Source organism: Musa acuminata, chromosome BXJ3-8 (assembly GCF_036884655.1).
Source record: "Musa acuminata AAA Group cultivar baxijiao chromosome BXJ3-8, Cavendish_Baxijiao_AAA, whole genome shotgun sequence".
NCBI lineage: Eukaryota > Viridiplantae > Streptophyta > Magnoliopsida > Zingiberales > Musaceae > Musa > Musa acuminata.
Window position 1 is genome coordinate 1,521,899 of NC_088356.1, and position 18,040 is coordinate 1,539,938.

Sequence of the window (18,040 nt, forward strand, 5' to 3'; positions counted from 1 at the left end):
TGTGGACCAGAGAGAGATTAAGTTTCCATAAATTGCAGAATGACCAAAGGTTCATTTTTTTCCTATATCATCAATCATCTTTCTTAGAACTGCTATTGCAGCTTGATAAGAGATGGGAGTTTCAAATTTCTCGAGAGGATACAATTACTCCCTACTCATCAAGCAAGTCATCTGGTGGATCATATACAATCATATCAGGAAACAAGTCCAAGAAATCCTGCTTCATTTTTTCCCTCAATTCAGGATATGGTATGAGACCTTTCAACATAACTCGGAAAGGGAGAGATAATGGTGGATCAGGAGAGCTTCTCATATCATCATAAAATTCCATGGCAAAAGCAGGTAGCCCACCATCCAAGAAAGCTCTCACAATGTCACCATAGGTATGCTGATCAAAGTGGACATCCTCACTCTTCAGATGTGCCCAAACCTGTTTTGCCTCCTCCAACTTCTTGTTTCTTGCCAACATCATGAGCATGTCTCTGTAGAAAAACATATCTGGCCGGTACCATATCTCCTTCCGCACTGCATCATATATCTAAGACAGTTAATAAAGTTAGTGATATTCTAATCAACCTAAATGCTTATCATTCAGTTGCATATGGGTAGAAAACAAGCATTTATTGTTATTCATTTAAGAGAAATTAAGCATTACTCTCAGGAAAAATTACCCCATATCACCACAACAGGAAACGAGAACTTCATGAATGCTACCATACAACATAATGGTCAGCTGTTCAATTAAATGTTGAATGGTTCAAAGATTGTTCATGAAGAAATTAGATTAGACAGCTCCTGAATAGGTAAAATGGGGTGTTTATTCATAAGAGTTATCTAAAATCTCAAGATTTCTCAAATTGCTAATTAAACTTCAAAAGCGAGCTCTCTTCCTATGTAAATTTCCTGTATATGTATGCTTTGTGATAACCTTTTGGACATTTCACTCATCCACTTATCCTCTGCAATATCACTTTTCTCTTGGCTTCTACAGACTTTATAACTCACCTGGAGTGATTACCAATAGAGATTCATGTCATACAATCTGTAAATATTTAAAGATGTCTTTAAAACTTTTTCATTGAAAGAGGATGATCAAATAATCCACAAATTAAGGAAAAGTAGACAGAAATGAACTTTTTTTTTTTTCTTGCCAACAAATGTGTATGCAAATAGATCTAGATGACATTCTGACCTTAAGTTCATGCCTCAAACCACAAAAAATTGAAGGTGGTCAACTGCATGAAGGTATGAACTTTTTCGTGACTAAGACCATAATATTTATGTCCTGCTCAAAGGTTGCATTTGCTCCAGGGTTAAAGAGGTTTACGTTGGTAGTTATTGGTTCATCGAACAAACAATATCGAGTTAAGGAGGTTAAATAGATCCGTCCAAAGAGGTTAAATCCAGATAACTAGAGAAAATTAGCCCATCAAAATGGTGTTAAAAATTAAAATTACACCCCCATGTTTTCCTTGCTAACCTAGATAACCCATCCTTATCAACCAAACATAAAAAAATAGAGTTAAAGTTAGTTAGCCGGCTTAGAAAAATTTAACTTGGTTATCTTAACCTTGAACCAACCATGAACTAAAAGCACGATGAGCCACCTTGTCTCCCTCTTTCCACATTTTCCCTCTCTTTGACAAATTCCCTGGTGCTTAATTTTCAGTCTGATTACAAATATGCATTTACTTTTGTCCTCCTTTTTCTTGGCCCTTGTTCCGAGAGTTGCCCAATCTTTGATGTTTAATCAAAACATGCAACAGCATAATAATGTTGCTATGCAATGTCATGTCACCTAAATCATTCTAATTTTCCTAAAACCATTTAAATTACTTGCTGCTTCAGCACATGCATGTCCTTGGTTATCAATCAGCGTGTCATCTATGACAAACTGAAAAGCAATCAATTGAAATTCTAATCCACCAAGCGGCCATAGCCAACAGTCTACCTACGTGTACCTAGGCATAATATGGCCATGCGCCATTTACAACGTGAAAAAACCAAGGTTCACGTCCATGTTTATGTTGGGACTAGTAGAAATCAAATTGAATATGAAAAGGGCACAGCATGGGAAACATAGACATTCCTACCAACATTGTGACAATAAGTAGAACAACTTTCTATATTCAACTTGTGTGAACAGTGGTAAAATGTGGCTTAAGTTTTGGATTTCAAATGTAAAGATCATGTAAATCCAATTTAACACCTCTTTGTTTAATTGTTTTAACTGCCAATATATTTTTTGTACAAAAATAATTGATATTTTTTATACTACATAACATTCTTTGCATCTCCAAACTAAAGTATAGCAATAAAGGGCGGCCTTTTGCACAAGGGCTCAACCAACGCAGGATCAACGGCAATAACCACCATATTTTTTGTTAAAACCTTCACAAGAGAGCATCTTTTTGTTCCATCACTACCTAATTAGCAAGCAGCAGAAATTTTAACAAAATCACATAAATGCTCCCAAATCTAATCGAACCAAATCGCCAACACAGCAGAACAATTCAATCAGGAGCATGGAAAACCAATCCATCTCACCTTCATGGCTATAAAAACGTTATCCTGACGCTGGAATTCGGCGAGCACCGCAAGCAGATCCGTTCTCAGAAGCCGAGCGACGTGGGATCTCATGAACTGCTGGAGGCGCGGTCCGTGGGAGGCGAGCCGCTTGAGTTGCTGGACCACGAACAGGCCCTCCTTCCCCATCTCTTTCTTCCGCCGCCAGATCGAGAGGCTAGGGCTCGAAGCCAGCGAGGCGGAGGACGAGGAGCCGGAGCGGAGGAGACCTGCTCCTCCTCCGGCGATGGCGCCGCCGCCTCCATCACGGCGTAGAAGGAAGGAGAAGCTGGTCCCTCTGCCGAGCTCTCTGATGGCCCGTCCCCTCAGCAAAACGGAAGCCATGGTCTGGTCATTTCCCGCTTCTGTTGTGGTTCAGCCCGATTAGGGTTCTATCGGGGTTCATGTAAGGGGCCCACAGCATCGCAATGTGGGCCACGCGCCATGTTTGACTCATGTCCGGGTTACACTGTCGATAAAGCGTTACGCCTACGACCAAGATCACGCGTGAAGCTTACGTGCTGTGCTGGCAAGAGGCGAAGCCGTTGGATGTGGGAGAAGATAAACGTTATTTTACTCGTTTTCGTAACTTTAACGAGTATCAATAGCACTGCCATATAAAGTTACCCTCCCGAGAACCGAGAAACTCGACAGGGTTGATAAAGCACCTACGCGACCAATTTTTTTTTCTCGGGCAATCAATTTCCTCTCTCTCCCAGAATCGCAGGGCCGCCCCGTCCTCGCCGCTGGTCGGCGGCGCTGCTTTCCGACCCCCCGCCCGCCGGTAAGAGACACAATGCGCCCTCGGCCCTGTTGCATCTTCTTGTTTCCCCTCCTACTTTTGTGCCCATGGTCGAAAGGCAGGTAACTTTTGGCAGAAGCGACTCGCGATGTACGCTCGTGTTACTGAGCATAGAAAGAGAAAGCGCAACCAGATGCTCGTAACCGGAAATAGTTAACTATCGAGACACTCCTTGACTGCCTTGAACGATTAATCTTTGTCTGTCTTAATTTAGTCGCGATGCGGTTTGAGATGTTTCTCGTGATGATTGTGATAGGTTTAAATCATTGATTATGAAGAGACGCATTAGAAGAGTTGTGTTCATTGCAAGCAAAACTGCGGTTTTTTTTTTCTTTTCTTTTGAGATTTTTCCCTGTTGCAAAGGTTAATTGCGACGTGATCAAATTGAGAAGCCATTATTAATTTCTGCAGTGGTTTCTAATTATGTCTCTATGCTATTGTAGTTACCATAAAAAAAATGTATTTGTCGGAGTCTTATTGGTTCATTTTGAAATCGTTTCTTTTGATAGCATAGTTGCTAGATGACTATAATTGTCCTCCCACTTTAACTGATTTGCTGACTTGCTTCCACTTTGCATGTGATTTTAATCATGAAAGTGTGTAAATGTCCTGTTTTTTAACTTGATTATAGCTAGAAAAATTTATTTTTGCTTGTTGTTTTCTATATGTTGTGTTTTGGCCGGCAGGGCTGCTGTATCTCATCGCACATTGTCAAATATTAGAAGTTCATGGCTACATTTGTTTATGTTGCACTTCCAAAATTATATCGAGTAATTCATATTTTTTATCATACATCTAAGTGTGACTGGCCCCCCTTTTTTTGTTTTTGCAGGTGGTTCTTGTGGATGTGGTACACTAAAAGCTAGGTTGCTGTTAAATAATGTCAAAAAGGAGATTGTCTCACTGCAACCATCCGATTAATGGAACTCGTAAGCAAACACAATCATTCATGAAAATCCAATTGAATGTGGACACCTAGAATTCTAGATGGATAATTCTTTAAGAAGGATGTGGATATTATGAGATTTTCTTTGTTAGAAAATTAAGAAAGCGATCGTTCAAAGCATCATGTGGATCTTATAAAAAAAAATTGAACCCACTGATCGAAGCAAACTCATGAATTTACATCATCCATGACTAATTCCAGTGTGGAATATATAGATTCTGAAGAACAACAAGAGCAAACCTTGCTACTTATCAGAACTTTGATGTTTAAGTTTGATGAATTTAACCTGGCTATGGTTACCATAAAAAAGCAACCTAGTTTCCTTTTTAGATCTCTGTTTTTAGGTTTTCTCTTGCTTCCTGGTAATTAGACTGACAGATAATTAAATGCTAACCTTCAGCCTTTGAGGCATATTATCATGGATCTTGGCATGGAGTAGATCATATTAGCATCAGAAATGGAAGTACTTTTGCAAAGTTAAACTACCACGGAACCATGATTGTGGATAAAGTAGATGGTGATTGTCTACGTATGAGATCTAGGAAAGCAAGCTTGAGTGATTGCATCCATTTTCTGAAGCCTGGCGTAGAGGTGTGTGTGCTTTCACGTCATCCAGTCTCAGCAAATTTTGGCCAAGAAGTGCAAAAACCTGTAAGCCATGTTATTTCATTCATTTGTTTGTTTATATCTACCCTTGTTTAGCAGCTTCGAACCAGATTGTGATAGAAGCCATTCCACCATCATGGCCTTGGATATTGCTAGGCACCCATTTGAATCATAATTGCTACGTTTTTGCAGTTGCTCTCTTGGCATGATGCAATAATTATCTCGATCAAGAAAGTCCGTCATGTAGATCACTGCAGTTTCCTATTCTCGGTCATGATTTGTACAAACAAATCTTCAGTGAGTGAGAAGAAGGGCAGAAATGACAGATGGGCTGAGGTTGTTCCAATTGATAATATTTCCATCCTTCAGAAACTCCAAAGTGAACCTTGTGAAGATGGATATTACCAATGGAACTCAACTGTAGATTGTGTATCCTACGGTAAAAGTAAGCTGCTCAACGAAGCATTTTCTTCTGAAGTTGCATGGTTGCTTGTACTGTCCACTCTAAAGGGGATGAGTTTTGACTTGAAGTTGGTTCAAAATAAGTTAGTGTCTTTTATCACTAAAAGCTATCAAGAGTCTGCAAGTCTATCTAATCTACAGTCAGATGGTGCCACAAACATAACTAATTCAAGTTCCCATGAGACAATAAAGATCATGCGCTTCCAGTGGTCCAATGAGATACTGAAGCCTAAGATTCAGACTGTTGTCATGGCACCTTCTGAGGAAATAACTCCCGAGAAAGCAACTGAGGCCAACCATCATGTTGTCAATGTTGAAAGCGACTCAGAAGTCGAGCTTTTATATGAACACACGAGTTTGAGACATTCTAAACGATTAAAAGTGGTCCCTGATCGTTTTAGTAGCTATTCTTCACCAGATTTTGGTCGCTGTACTAAGAAGATTGTGATAGAGGGTATAAATGGAACTGATGAAACTTGTATTCCTTTTAAATCTGGGGTTTTATTAGAGGGGGATCTTGATTATGTGGAATTGCAACAACAGAAGTTGTTGGAGGGAAAATCTGCACTGCTTCACTCACGGCATTCTTCCAATCTGCATGAAATGACACTGATAGGCTTACACAAAAGAGGTAAAGATGGAAGTACGGACCCATCGTCAAATGAAATTGACCATATTCCTCTACATGTATACAAGAGAAGATTCAAAAGGAAGAAATTAGCAAATCCAAATGAGTGCAAAGAGGTGATAGAGAAGTGCATAGGAAATATTAGAAATCAAATTGAGAGACAGTTTGAACCTATTGTGCCACAGGCAGCTTATCAACCAACAGCTTCACCAAAAGAAGAAGAAGAAGAAGATTTTAACTGGACACCATTGGCTGATACTCCAGCAGAACAAAAAGAACACGAAGATTTATGGAAAGAGATGGAGCATTCTTTGACCACACTTGCTCTTCTTGAACAGAAGCAGGTATGACCGATTTAGAGTATTACAATTTGTTCATTTATCTGGTGCATCATACCATGCTATGTAGGACTAAAGATACTTTAATAAAGTTCTGTCAGCCAAATCATTTCTGAAACAGTCTGTCTATGTTTTTAACAATGATGGAAACATTAGGAGACTATCGCTGTTATGTGTAAATCTTTAAAACTGTTAAATTCATCCTCTTTTTATGTTTTTCTTTGATTTGCTTTTGGTGTCTTTTATTTTATGTTTATGTTGGTCTCTTTTATTTTTATTTTTCTCTGTAGCATCTTTTGACACAGGTCTTAGAATAAGTCCAAATGAGATGTGAAAATACTAGTTATAAGAAATATCATTTTATCTTATTTTGTTAACAAAAATTGTGCAATTTTTTTTTCTCATAGAAGCTATTTTAAGGAATTGGCAGGCAGTGAACTTCGAATCCCAAACCGAAGGTACTTTCAATTCAGTGGAATATGGTGAAGAAAAATGCCAACATGATTACGAGCTGCATGATGAGATTGGACTAAGATGTCGGTTATGCAGCTTTGTTTGCACTGAAATAAAGCATGTGTCACCACCATTTGTAAGCATCAAAGGCAGAAATTGTAGTTCCTTAGCTGATTTTGACAAAATTGGTTTTTTGTATATAACAATTTCATATTTGCTCCATACAGTTACAGGTAGATGGTTGGAATTCATTCAAGGAGAAATTTGTTGATCAAACACTCTGGATTGAACGGTATGATCTGGAACTGAACGCTTTAGGAGATGCTATTTCCTCGAGGGAAATTTTGTTATCAGAAAGGTGTGAAAATGTATGGTCCTTGATAGATGATCTCCAGTCAAAATTACACCTTCACCAGAAGAAAGCTTTTGAGTTTATCTGGAAAAACACCACTGGATCTTTGAAACCTGAAGAGATGAACCATTTGTCAGAAAATACTGGTGGTTGTGTGATCTCACATTCTCCTGGTTCAGGAAAAACCTTGCTTATAATTGCGTTTATTGTCAGCTACTTGAGACTATTTCCTAAAAGCCGACCCTTGGTACTTGCTCCCAAATCTGCCATCCATACCTGGAGCAAGGAATTTCAGAAATGGGGGATTTCAGTTCCTGTTTACCTGATTCAAAGGGAAAACAAATTTAGAACATCATCCTTCAGGACTAGTATGCCAAGTAGGAAAATGAGGCAAATAATGGATTCTGTTAAAAAGCTACAACAATGGCATGAAAATCCAAGTATTCTTCTAATGAATTATTCATCATTCTTTGCCTTGTCGAAGCAATATTCAAAACTCGAGCATATTAGGTTCGTGGCTGAAGTTCTGCAAAAAAGTCCTGGGATTTTGATTCTGGATGAGGGTCACAACCCAAGAAGCACCAAATCAAAATTACGGAAGCTCTTGATGGAAGTGAAGACTGAAAACAGAGTTCTTTTATCTGGGACAGTTTTTCAAAACAACTTTGAGGAATACTTCAACACACTAGCTCTGGCCAGACCTCGCTTTGTTGACGATGTTGTCAATGAGTTGGAGCCAAATATGCTGAATCTTTTTGATAGAAATAAGCAAAAGCAAGCAAAGACAAAAATTCGCAAAGAAAGACTGGCAAGAAAGCTTTTCATGGAAAAAGTTGGACAAAATATTGAATCAAACAAAGAACATGACAGAAAGCAAGGGTTTGGTTTGTTAAACAAAATCACAGGTGGATTTGTCGATGTTTATGGCAGTGAAATATTAGATATGCTTCCTGGTTTGGAAATTTACACTATTATGTTGGCGTCAACAGAACTTCAACATGAAATGTTGATGAAGTTACAGAACTCAGTGCCACACAAAAGATACCCACTTGAATTGGAGATACTGGTCACAGTATGTTCTATCCACCCATGGTTGGTAAAATCAGTGGGTTGTGTGACTAGTTTCTTCAGCGCAGATGAGTTGGAGACCATCAGTAAATGTAGAGAAAATTTCAGGCTTGGTTCCAAAGTAAATTTTGTGATTGATCTTGTGCACAAATCCGATATTCGAGGGGAGAAGGTTTTGGTTTTTTGTCACAATATCTCGCCATTGAACTTTCTGGTTGATTTGTTTAAGCTTATCTTTGGGTGGAACAAAGGAGAAGAAGTACTGGTTCTGCAAGGCGATCAAGAGCTCCCTCTGCGTGCAAAAATAATGGACAAGTTTAACGGTGATGTCCATGGCAAATGCAAGGTTCTGCTTGCATCAACCACAGCTTGTGCCGAAGGCATTAGCTTGACTGCAGCATCCAGGTTGGTTATGTTGGACTCAGAGTGGAACCATTCCAAGACAAGGCAAGCAATTGCTCGAGCATTCCGACCAGGGCAGGAGAAAGTGGTCTATGTGTATCTGTTATTGGCTTCAGGGACTTGGGAAGAGGGCAAGTACAAGAGTAATGCACGGAAGGCTTGGATGTCGAAGATGATTTTCCTTGGCCGTTACATCGAATTTTCCTCTTCTAGACAGGTGGAACATATCGATGATGAACTCCTGAGGGAGCTTGTGGAGGAAGATGAGATAAAAATGCTGCAGATGATAATGAGACCTTCTTAATTCAGGAACAACCGTAAAGCAGCCTGGATATCAATCGATAGATCTACTCTTTGCTTGAAGTGCTGCTGCTTCCAATGCAAGAACACGAGTTATCTGTGTCAGCATCGAACGAAACTGTACTTGAAAATGTTATTAATTTTTGTTTCCCTGAAATGTACATCTCGCACTTTAATTTTAAGACCATTACTGATTTGCGCTAACAGATATGAAAGATCAATTACTAGTTACAGTTGACAAGGACATCCTTTGCAGATATCAGGCTCTCATGAATGGATTGCCTTTTGCAATGAGTTCTGCTACTGCATTCACAAAATTTACTTTTCTAAAGATTACATGCCAACTTTCTTTTCTTTTCTTTTTTTCTTTCCACCAGCATTATATTAATTTGCATATATGATTCACTTGTACAGATTCAAACCTGAGATCTATCATACCAACATGAGATCTTTACAGACCTATATAATTGTGCAGTAAACTTGGTAGGGACAATATACTAAGTCTCATGTTTACAAGTAGAGATGATCTGCATGACTCAATTGCTGGCTATATGAGTCTCCAAAAATATTTATTTGCATTGTTATCTCCTAAAATATTTGCATTAATGTGATTGATTCTATTATATGGATAATATGGCTATCTTTTTTTTTTTTTGCTTCAAAATATGACTGCAGGAAAAAAAAAATCTTAATTTCAAGCAATTTCCTCATATAGGCACCTCCCACACCACAGGACCAGCCGTGAACCGTTTGTTTCGCTTTATGATTCGCTCACGAGAGGATAACTTCCCCTCATGACCGACGGATCCTTCCGGTTTAAATACAAAGTCCCAAAAGACGCTACCTACGAACCCTCGAAACCCTCCGCCGAGTTGCGACTACGTGCAACAACGGCCGAGGCGGCGAGGACATGGCGGAATCGGAGCCCTCGAACCGGGCGCTCACCACGACTCGATTCTCCGAGCTCAACCCTCCTCTCTCCGAGCCTGTCATCGAAGCCCTAACCCTCGCAGGATTCCAATTCTGCACGCCGGTCCAGGCCGCCACCATCCCCTTGCTCTGCGGCCACAAGGACGTCGCCGTTGATGCTGCCACCGGATCCGGGAAAACCCTGGCCTTCGTAGTACCCTTCGTCGAGATCCTCCGCCGGTACCCTTCTCCCCCCAAACCTCACCAGGTGCCTTCATCTCTCTTACTCAATGTTCTGACATGCACAATGATGTTCGTGTTGAATACTTAGTGATGGATTTTCCGCTTTGGAGATCGATGATTCCGCCATGAGTATCGTGCTGTAGTCTAACTGATATGGACGCCTTTCGTGGTACCTAGTCCTTGTCATTATATATAACGTGGATAAGTTACAAAGAATCATCAGGTCTAACTTAGGAAGTCGATGGGTTTCTTCATGTTAGCCTAGCTGGTTTGCCGATTTGTTACCTTCATTCGCTTCATTGCAACGCAATCTGTATGTTTATGCTGTTTTGGCCATAGAGCATCATTGTCTTAGTTATTGATGGTATAGTTCTCCCCCTTTCATATCAAAATTGCTGCAAACTGCTTAGAAACTACTTTGTAGACTTACATGACTATAGCAGGGCTTTTAGATAACACGATTAGTAACAGGCTTTCCCGTATATGTAACAAATGCTCTTCTCATTTTAACCGAATGCAACGTCATAATTGTTTGTACGTACTTGAGATTATACTCGTATGTCTCAAGTTATTCGTAAACTAGCTCACACATCTGTTCTCTTTTGGCTGAGAAGGAAAGAACAAGAGATCATGTAATTTACCTTTTTGCTGTATGTGTCCGACATGATATTTGGTAGTCTCCCGTTTTTATTGATTTTGGTGTCCTTTATCATTTAAATTATTTACGTGTTATGAAAACATGTTGTTTCTGTATTTCGGTCATGACAATGAATTTTTCTCAACAAGAGTGGTATCATCTTCTGATAAGCATGTCTTTTTCTATGGCAGGTCATGGGAATGATTATTTCTCCAACAAGGGAGCTCTCATCACAAATATATCATGTTGCACAGCCTTTCTTTTCAACAGTGCAAAATTTAAAGTCTATTCTTCTTGTTGGTGGTCTAGACATAAGAACAGATATCAGAAAAATAGAAAATGAAGGTGCCAACATCCTCGTAGGTACTCCTGGGAAGCTGCATGATATAATGGAGCGTCTAGATGTACTGGATTTTCGAAACCTTGAGGTATTTGTCTTTGACAGTGATTTTACAATTATTGTCCCTTTTCCTTTGGATTTTCTACCAGATGCCTGTGTTTGTGCTCCTAATCAAAGGTTATTTTGAAACTTGGTAACAAGAGGGAGGCTAATGTAGGAAGTTCTTTGGATGATGCATCGATTACTCTTTTTTTTTGCCCTTCGCTTGGTGTGACCTAGACTTGTTTGTCCAGATCCTGAGCTCAACATTCACCCCTTCCGTGTTCCCCTAGATATGCACTTGATTCAACCTGACTTGACTGTTTTGATCTTGGTTCAATAAGCTTACTCTAAATTGATCCACTAGGTTTGAATTTGGCTGATTATGGTTTATCTATCAGTGTCAGATTTGGTGGAGGACTGATCTGAGCATATGAGGGAGCTCCTATTACTGCTGCACTTATGGTTGTTGTGCATGTATTGTTTGGGATGGTGAGAAAGAGCAGGGTTTAGGAACGAGATAATAGGGAGAGGAACAAGGTGAGTTGAAAGAAAGAGAGAGAGAGGTCTTGTGACTCAAATCACAATATAGTTATCCTGACGTGACTTGCTTGGTTGTCAGTCTAGATGCAAATGACAAAATTATAGAGTTGTTCTTGGCTGGACAAATGTCTGTTTATCCCTGATCCTAATTAACTAATTTGGAAAACATTGTATATCATAATTAACAATTTGGTCACCTAACATGTTTAGTTAAACATGGAAGGTTAATATATATGATATTAGTTAAATATTTATCATAGGCATATTGAGGGTGAATTTTACCATCATGGTTAAGATGCTCCTTAATAACCTGGATGATCCAGGTTCAAGTTGTAGAAATGAGCCCTCTTTGCTTACAGGGATAAGTTGTGTACATCAATTCTTCTTGGATCTTTTATTGGCAGGAGTCTTATATATAGGTTCATTATTTTTTTAACATATTTATTTATAGAAATTTAAAGTTATCAAATAATTTTTTTATAATTTATGGTAAATATTGCTAAAAGTGTGTATTTTTTGTATTATCCGATCGAACATATTCGCGAATTCTTTTCCTCTATTCTTGCTAAGTCAGGAATCAGGATACGATCTTACCATGTTCATCCAGCACTTATTTTCCTATATGTAGTTCTTTTGACAAACCAAGTAAGAAGCATTAGCAGGGAATACAAAAGCTATCAAATGGACTTTCAATGTATAAAATTCAACCAGAATCCAGGTATAAGTTGAAGATACAATACCATATCTTACCTATTAAACTCTCTACAGGATATTAGTTGTTACAGATTAAGGCCATGGATTCTTGATATTACCAGCAAGCTGGGTTAGGTTTTTTTGCTACACAGGTTAAGTCTGGGGCCAACCCCAAACTTCTGAAACAACTTCTTGTCATCCTATAGAAAATCAACAATGACCAAACTGACCCATTTATCATCTGAGGGGGTTCCAAGTTAAAGTAGTCTTGAGGTTTGTTAGTTAAGATCCTGGTAGTTGACTTTTTCCATGTTTGACCATATCAACATCTTATCACTGTTATGTCTAAAATTCCAGTGGCCGCCACCCAAATGAGTCTCTTCTGAATAAAGAACAATCTTCTTTTAGTCACATGTACCTGTAACTCCACATGTTCAAGCTGCATTTCATACAGGAAAATCAATTTTGTTCTTCTTTAACCCCTTTTTTTGTTATTTTTGATAAAGCAGATCCTGATTCTAGATGAGGCGGATAGACTTCTGGACATGGGATTTCAGAAGCAACTCACTTACATAATTTCTCGGTTGCCAAAGCTCCGCAGGACTGGCCTTTTTTCTGCTACTCAGACTGAGGCTGTTGATGAGCTTTCCAAGGCAGGATTAAGGAACCCTGTCAAGGTTGAAGTTCGAGTAGAAGCCAAAGCATTAGGTGATATGGCATCAACACAAGAATTAGCTTCTTCAAGAACACCTTTGGGTCTTCATATTGAGGTATAGGCTGTAGTATTAAGGTTGTTTTATGCTTATGAGAGCTTAGTTGTTTTAGTATCCATTTTTTGACTGTATACTGTCGTAGGTATAATATTGACATGAGTTGTGAAGTCACATAACAAGTGTACTTTCTCCCTAAGTTATAATCTTCCTGATTTTCGTTTGAAATGTTTGATTATTTCCACAACAAGCATTTTTGAGTTCTTGAATGATTCAACTCTGCTTCCAGTCCTAGTCAGAGATGACGTAGCAACAATCTTCCATAGTCTTGTTCATTAGTGACTTGTGTCTTGATGTAATGGTCATCATGAAGCCAACTGATATGCTGCTCATCCATTGTGAAGGAGTGGATTCAATGTGGTGTTTTATTTATTTCTTCCTTATGGATTTAAGTGATTGTTGGGGGAACCAAAAATTATGGTCTGGTTCTTTTATCCAAATACCATAGATCCCTCAGGAGACTGTTTGACGTTTGTCTGTAATATCCATGAATGTATTCTATACTAATATTCTGACAATGGGTAAGACTATATCCCAATTTTGCATTGTTGCTTCATGTACCTAACAACTTTTCAGCAACATTAAGTGTATCTAGTGGTAAATCATTTAAAAGATATGTGTACCTACTCCAAGGATAGAGTTTGTTTAAGTTCACACAAAATCTGTTTCTAGTTATTAATGAAGTTTAGCAATCACTAGCCTGTCATGTTGTCTATGTATTTTATCCATAACAACTGATCCATAATCTAATTTCCTAAAGTAAAAGCAGCCATTTCCTTCAAAAGCAAACCTGGCTCATTAATTCAAGTTTCTAAAATTTTCTTCATATTTTGCAGTACATGGTATGTGAAGCACAGAACAAGCTGTCCTACCTTGTTGACTTCATATCAAGGAACATGTCAAAAAAGATAATAGTGTAAGATTATCCATAGTCATTATTTGGTTGTGCTTTCTACAATGTATGACTTGTTTGTGTGGTACATCAATATTATCTTGAGCTTTGTCAATTGCAGCTACTTTATGACATGTGCATGTGTTGATTACTGGGGAGTTATTCTTCCTCAACTTATTGCGTTAAAAGGTTGTCCATTAATCCCACTTCATGGGAGAATGAAGCAGGTAATTTGCAATAAATTATGGACTTAAGGTATTCATAGCATTTGAGGTCCTTAAAGTATTCTGTGATGAATACATAAGATTTCTTACACATTCTGTACTCCCTTGGTAGATAGCGAGGGAGAAAGCATTGGCATCTTTTACAAATCTTTCAAGTGGTGTTCTGCTATGCACCGATGTAGCAGCTAGGGGTCTGGACATTCCTGGTGTTGATTGGATATTGCAGGTAAATTTATGGTGTAGTTAACAAAAGTACAAGCTTTGGAAAATGCGGTTTATCATTATTGTTGTTGTACATGGTAAAAGTGTAGATTGCCTGCTATGTTGCTATAAGGCTTTTTGTTCCAATCACATGAGTCTTGGCTTGCTATTGTTGCTGAGGAAATTTGGCTGATCTTAAAATATAGCTTTTCTATGAAAATTTGGCACTATTGCCTATTTATCTTTCTGATATCTAACTAAAGTCATGTAGCAAACTACGATTCTTGAAATGTTCCGTCAACAAAGGGGTCATCAAAATTAAATCACCATGCCAACAGATTTACTGGTGCTTCTAGAGATACTACATAGAATCACGAGTGCAGTATTGTTGTTGTGTGGATCAGTCACTTAGAAATTGAGAAAAAACAGAGTGCAATTGCCAAAATATTTATATTTCTTCACGATCGTATCCCATTTGTTCAGTTAAACTGAAGCTTGAGGAAATCATTTAAAGGGCATATTCTCAGGATATTCATAAGTTCCACGAGCAGCACACGGTATAAATTCTCTTAGAAAATCAAAACCAATTTCGTGTAGCATGGATCATCAATTAGTTAAATTGAAACATTTTGCTTTCTGGCATAAACATATGCAGACTGCTCAAACTAAATAATTCTTATCTCTTTGTTTACTTGATGTCCAGTATAAATTTCCATTTATATCTTCTGAACTAGATTTTACCTGTATTTGCTTAAATACAATGTTCTCTAAGTTCTTTATGTTCTCTTGACAGTATGACTCGCCACAGGATCCAAATGTATTCATACATAGGGTTGGCCGAACTGCACGGATAGGAAGACAAGGAAGTGCTGTTGTATTTCTGTTGCCAAAGGTTCATTCAGCATTCATATTCACCAGGAAATTCCATGTTGATAGAATATGCATTGCCTCTGGGTTAAAATGCTATTCTGCATGCAGGAGGATGCTTATGTGGAGTTCCTGCGCCTGAGAAGGGTGCCCCTTAAAGAGAGAAAAAGTTTAGATGTGGCATTTGACATTGTTCCCCAGGCAAGACTTTTCTTCAGATTAAAAACCTATGGAGTTTTCCACTCCCCAAAGTCCAAACTGTTCGGTGGCACAGTTTTCATCTTGTCTGAATATTGCAGGAACATGAGTTATTGACGGAACGGTGCGTCTTAAAAATGGGAAATACTAAATTGGAATACATAAACATATTTAATGCTCATTATTATTGAGAAATTTGGAGGTAAAAGCTGCCATCTAATAGCTTGAGGTTAAGCGAATCAGGTTAAAATTAGTTTTTGCACTAATGTTGCTTGCAACATTTGATTTTTAAGCTATACTGATCGAAAGTTGAAAACTAACTAGAAACAGTTGAGTTATTAATATGAAGGGTCATTAATCTTCTGGTATCCTGTTTTTGATCAGTATCTTAAGTCAACTATAGCGTTGGTATTTCTTGGGTGGTATGTTAGGCTGCAGAAATAAAGATATTCTCAAACCTAAGAATTGGAATATGTATATCAACAAAGAAATCTGAAATTGCTACACTCTGAGCTTTTATGTTGATTTCTTTTGTCTCTTTCGGTGATCTAAGGAACAGTACAAGGCTCTCCATTGCTCACTTCCTAATGTTATTATGATGCTCTTAGTATTTGACTTTTATGTTGAATTAGGGGGGTTAGGTTGTTAATAAATTATGTCACAGTAGCTCACTCAGATTATATCATCTTGAATTATTGCTGCAGTCACAAAGATAAGGTTGTGATGCATCAACCTATGAGTTGGACTGCCAGTCTGCTGTACTCTTTTATAAATAAGACCAGTTCATACAATTTGTGCACATGTTTTCCATGAAAGGATGAGTGGCATTCTTCTTTTTATTTTTTCTATTTGTTTTCTGGAATGTTAATTATCTCATAGATGATATACAATTGTTATAGATCAGATCTGCAGCCAAAGAAGATCGTGATGTAATGGAGAAGGGGATTAAAGCATTTGTGTCTTACATCCGTGCATACAAGGAACATCACTGCTCTTTCATCTTCAGGTTTGCCTTATCATTATCTTTCTTTGATACCACAGCATTTTTTAAGTTTTCTAATGGCATCAATTACAGGTGGAAAGAACTGGAGATTGGGAAATTGGCCATGGGATATGGTTTACTGCAGATCCCATCAATGCCAGAGGTGAAGCATCACTCTCTGTCAGTCGATGGTTTCTTTCCTGTAGTTGGTATCGATTTGTCACAGATCAAGTACAAGTAAGCATCTGTTTATCAGGCAAATTGTCATTTGAGTACTGTAAGATTTGGTCAACAATGATTTAACTAATATTTTTTAACTATTTCATATAATTTATCACTTATATAGTTTATTTTTAGATATTAACTTCTATAAATGAGTATAATTATCTTCCATAATTCTTGATCCGGGTTTGGAATATCTTACATCTTGAAACCTGTTCAATAACTTTTTCCTTTGTAATTTATATTTGCTATTAATAACATTTTCATGTGAACTGCCTGTGGCTACATACATATCCCTTGTGCTTGGTTTCAATCTTGTTGAGAATTGACCTACTATATGGGAACTCACAGAACATATATTTGGCTGTGGTTTCTTTTATTTTTTTTCTCTCTCTCTGCTTATGTTCCTTGTTATATCCAGAGATAAAGCTAGAGAGAGACACAGATTGAAGATCTTGCAGAGCAAGCAAGCGGAAGAGCCTAAACAAAATAGAGTGAAGAAGATACCGGATGACAACGTTGCCATTACAAGGAAGAAAACAGGCAGGCAACGTCGTGCGACTCAAACCAAAGAGGATGACGAGGAGTTGGAAAATGAGTATCGCTTGCTGAAGAAGCTTAAGCGAGGGTTGATTGATGAAAGCGAATATGAAAAGCTTACTGGTTTTGGAAACTTGGAAGAAGGCTCCTCTGAAAGTAACTCTAAGGACTACGGAGCGGAACTCTCTACCGGGTCAAAAAGTAAAAGAGCAAAAATCAAGCGAGGAAAGAATGCAAAAAACACAGAAAGATCCAGGGCTAGGAAGAACAAGAAGGGTTCGAAGATGATGAGGCTGAAGATGATAAAGAATACAAGGGCTTGACTCACCTGCCATCATTGTGCACGTAGGTCGGGTGTAGCCATGATGCTGTAACAGACTCCAATAGTATGCAAATCATTCTGCTCCCTCGAAAGTTTCAGTGCATGTCATATGGTAAGATCAAATTAGACTTGGAGCCTATGAATATTTACGCCTTGTGCTGATAATGTTGCGTTTCTTGGCTGTTTGCAGTCCTTTCTTTTGATGCGGTTATCAAGCTAATTTTGGAGGTCGGCAACCCGGTAATGGTATGGTACTTACGAAAATAGTAAAGATACAGTTTGTTCTACGAATTTGAATTTGTCAAAACAGACACACACATACATTGCTTATAAGCTCTGATGTCTTCTCTCTTGTGGTCTGGTGGATGATCAGGTTTAAGTCGCAAAAATGTATTTTTATTTATCAAGAAAAAAATGCATATTGATCGGTCATCTCAAATTTTAATCTCTAGTGGATTCCTTTTGATGCCTTCCTAGAAAAAAAAAAAGATCATCA

General features: G+C 38.2%; 3 protein-coding genes across 5 annotated transcripts; 2 read left to right on the forward strand and 1 right to left on the reverse strand.

Annotated features, from left to right (window-relative positions):
• Positions 1-13: 13 nt before the first annotated feature.
• Positions 14-2,939, reverse strand: LOC135645477 (pentatricopeptide repeat-containing protein At1g62350-like). Its single transcript, XM_065163874.1, has 2 exons — positions 2,548-2,939; positions 14-538 (listed from the first exon to the last, which is right to left on the reverse strand). Exons 1-2 carry the CDS (start codon positions 2,908-2,910, stop codon positions 152-154), a joined length of 750 nt encoding a protein of 249 aa, XP_065019946.1. The 5' UTR covers positions 2,911-2,939; the 3' UTR covers positions 14-151.
• A 294-nt stretch (positions 2,940-3,233) lies between these two features.
• Positions 3,234-9,126, forward strand: LOC103994075 (SNF2 domain-containing protein CLASSY 1-like). Its single transcript, XM_009414353.3, has 6 exons — positions 3,234-3,349; positions 4,200-4,296; positions 4,714-4,964; positions 5,112-6,353; positions 6,778-6,936; positions 7,028-9,126. The coding sequence occupies exons 2-6, from the start codon at positions 4,248-4,250 to the stop codon at positions 8,924-8,926; spliced, it is 3,600 nt and encodes a 1,199-aa protein (XP_009412628.2). The 5' UTR covers positions 3,234-3,349; positions 4,200-4,247; the 3' UTR covers positions 8,927-9,126.
• Positions 9,127-9,747: 621 nt separating this feature from the next.
• On the forward strand, positions 9,748-17,976 carry LOC135645998 (DEAD-box ATP-dependent RNA helicase 18-like). 3 transcript variants are annotated; one of them, XM_065165028.1, is made up of 12 exons: positions 9,750-10,099; positions 10,903-11,139; positions 12,836-13,096; positions 13,933-14,012; positions 14,110-14,215; positions 14,325-14,438; positions 15,207-15,305; positions 15,392-15,481; positions 16,378-16,484; positions 16,554-16,697; positions 17,104-17,656; positions 17,735-17,976. In XM_065165028.1, exons 1-11 carry the CDS (start codon positions 9,833-9,835, stop codon positions 17,543-17,545), a joined length of 1,947 nt encoding a protein of 648 aa, XP_065021100.1. In that variant the 5' UTR covers positions 9,750-9,832; the 3' UTR covers positions 17,546-17,656; positions 17,735-17,976. The 3 variants fall into 3 exon arrangements, with proteins under 3 accessions (XP_065021102.1, XP_065021100.1, XP_065021101.1); XM_065165029.1 differs by having other exon boundaries at positions 9,933-10,071; XM_065165030.1 differs by lacking the exons at positions 17,104-17,656; positions 17,735-17,976 and having other exon boundaries at positions 9,748-10,099; positions 16,383-16,484.
• Positions 17,977-18,040: the final 64 nt, after the last annotated feature.

Coding starts and splice junctions, on each gene's coding strand:
- LOC135645477 (XM_065163874.1), bottom strand. CDS start 2,910: ATGGCTTCCGTTTTGCTGAGGGGACGGGCCATCAGAGAGCTCGGCAGA. Junction 539..2,547: donor ACGTTTTTATAGCCATGAAG/GTGAGATGGATT, acceptor TAACTGTCTTAG/ATATATGATGCAGTGCGGAA.
- LOC103994075 (XM_009414353.3), top strand. CDS start 4,248: ATGTCAAAAAGGAGATTGTCTCACTGCAACCATCCGATTAATGGAACT. Junction 4,965..5,111: donor GCCAAGAAGTGCAAAAACCT/GTAAGCCATGTT, acceptor ACGTTTTTGCAG/TTGCTCTCTTGGCATGATGC. Junction 6,937..7,027: donor AGCATGTGTCACCACCATTT/GTAAGCATCAAA, acceptor TGCTCCATACAG/TTACAGGTAGATGGTTGGAA.
- LOC135645998 (XM_065165028.1), top strand. CDS start 9,833: ATGGCGGAATCGGAGCCCTCGAACCGGGCGCTCACCACGACTCGATTC. Junction 13,097..13,932: donor CTTTGGGTCTTCATATTGAG/GTATAGGCTGTA, acceptor CATATTTTGCAG/TACATGGTATGTGAAGCACA. Junction 16,698..17,103: donor TTGTCACAGATCAAGTACAA/GTAAGCATCTGT, acceptor TGTTATATCCAG/AGATAAAGCTAGAGAGAGAC.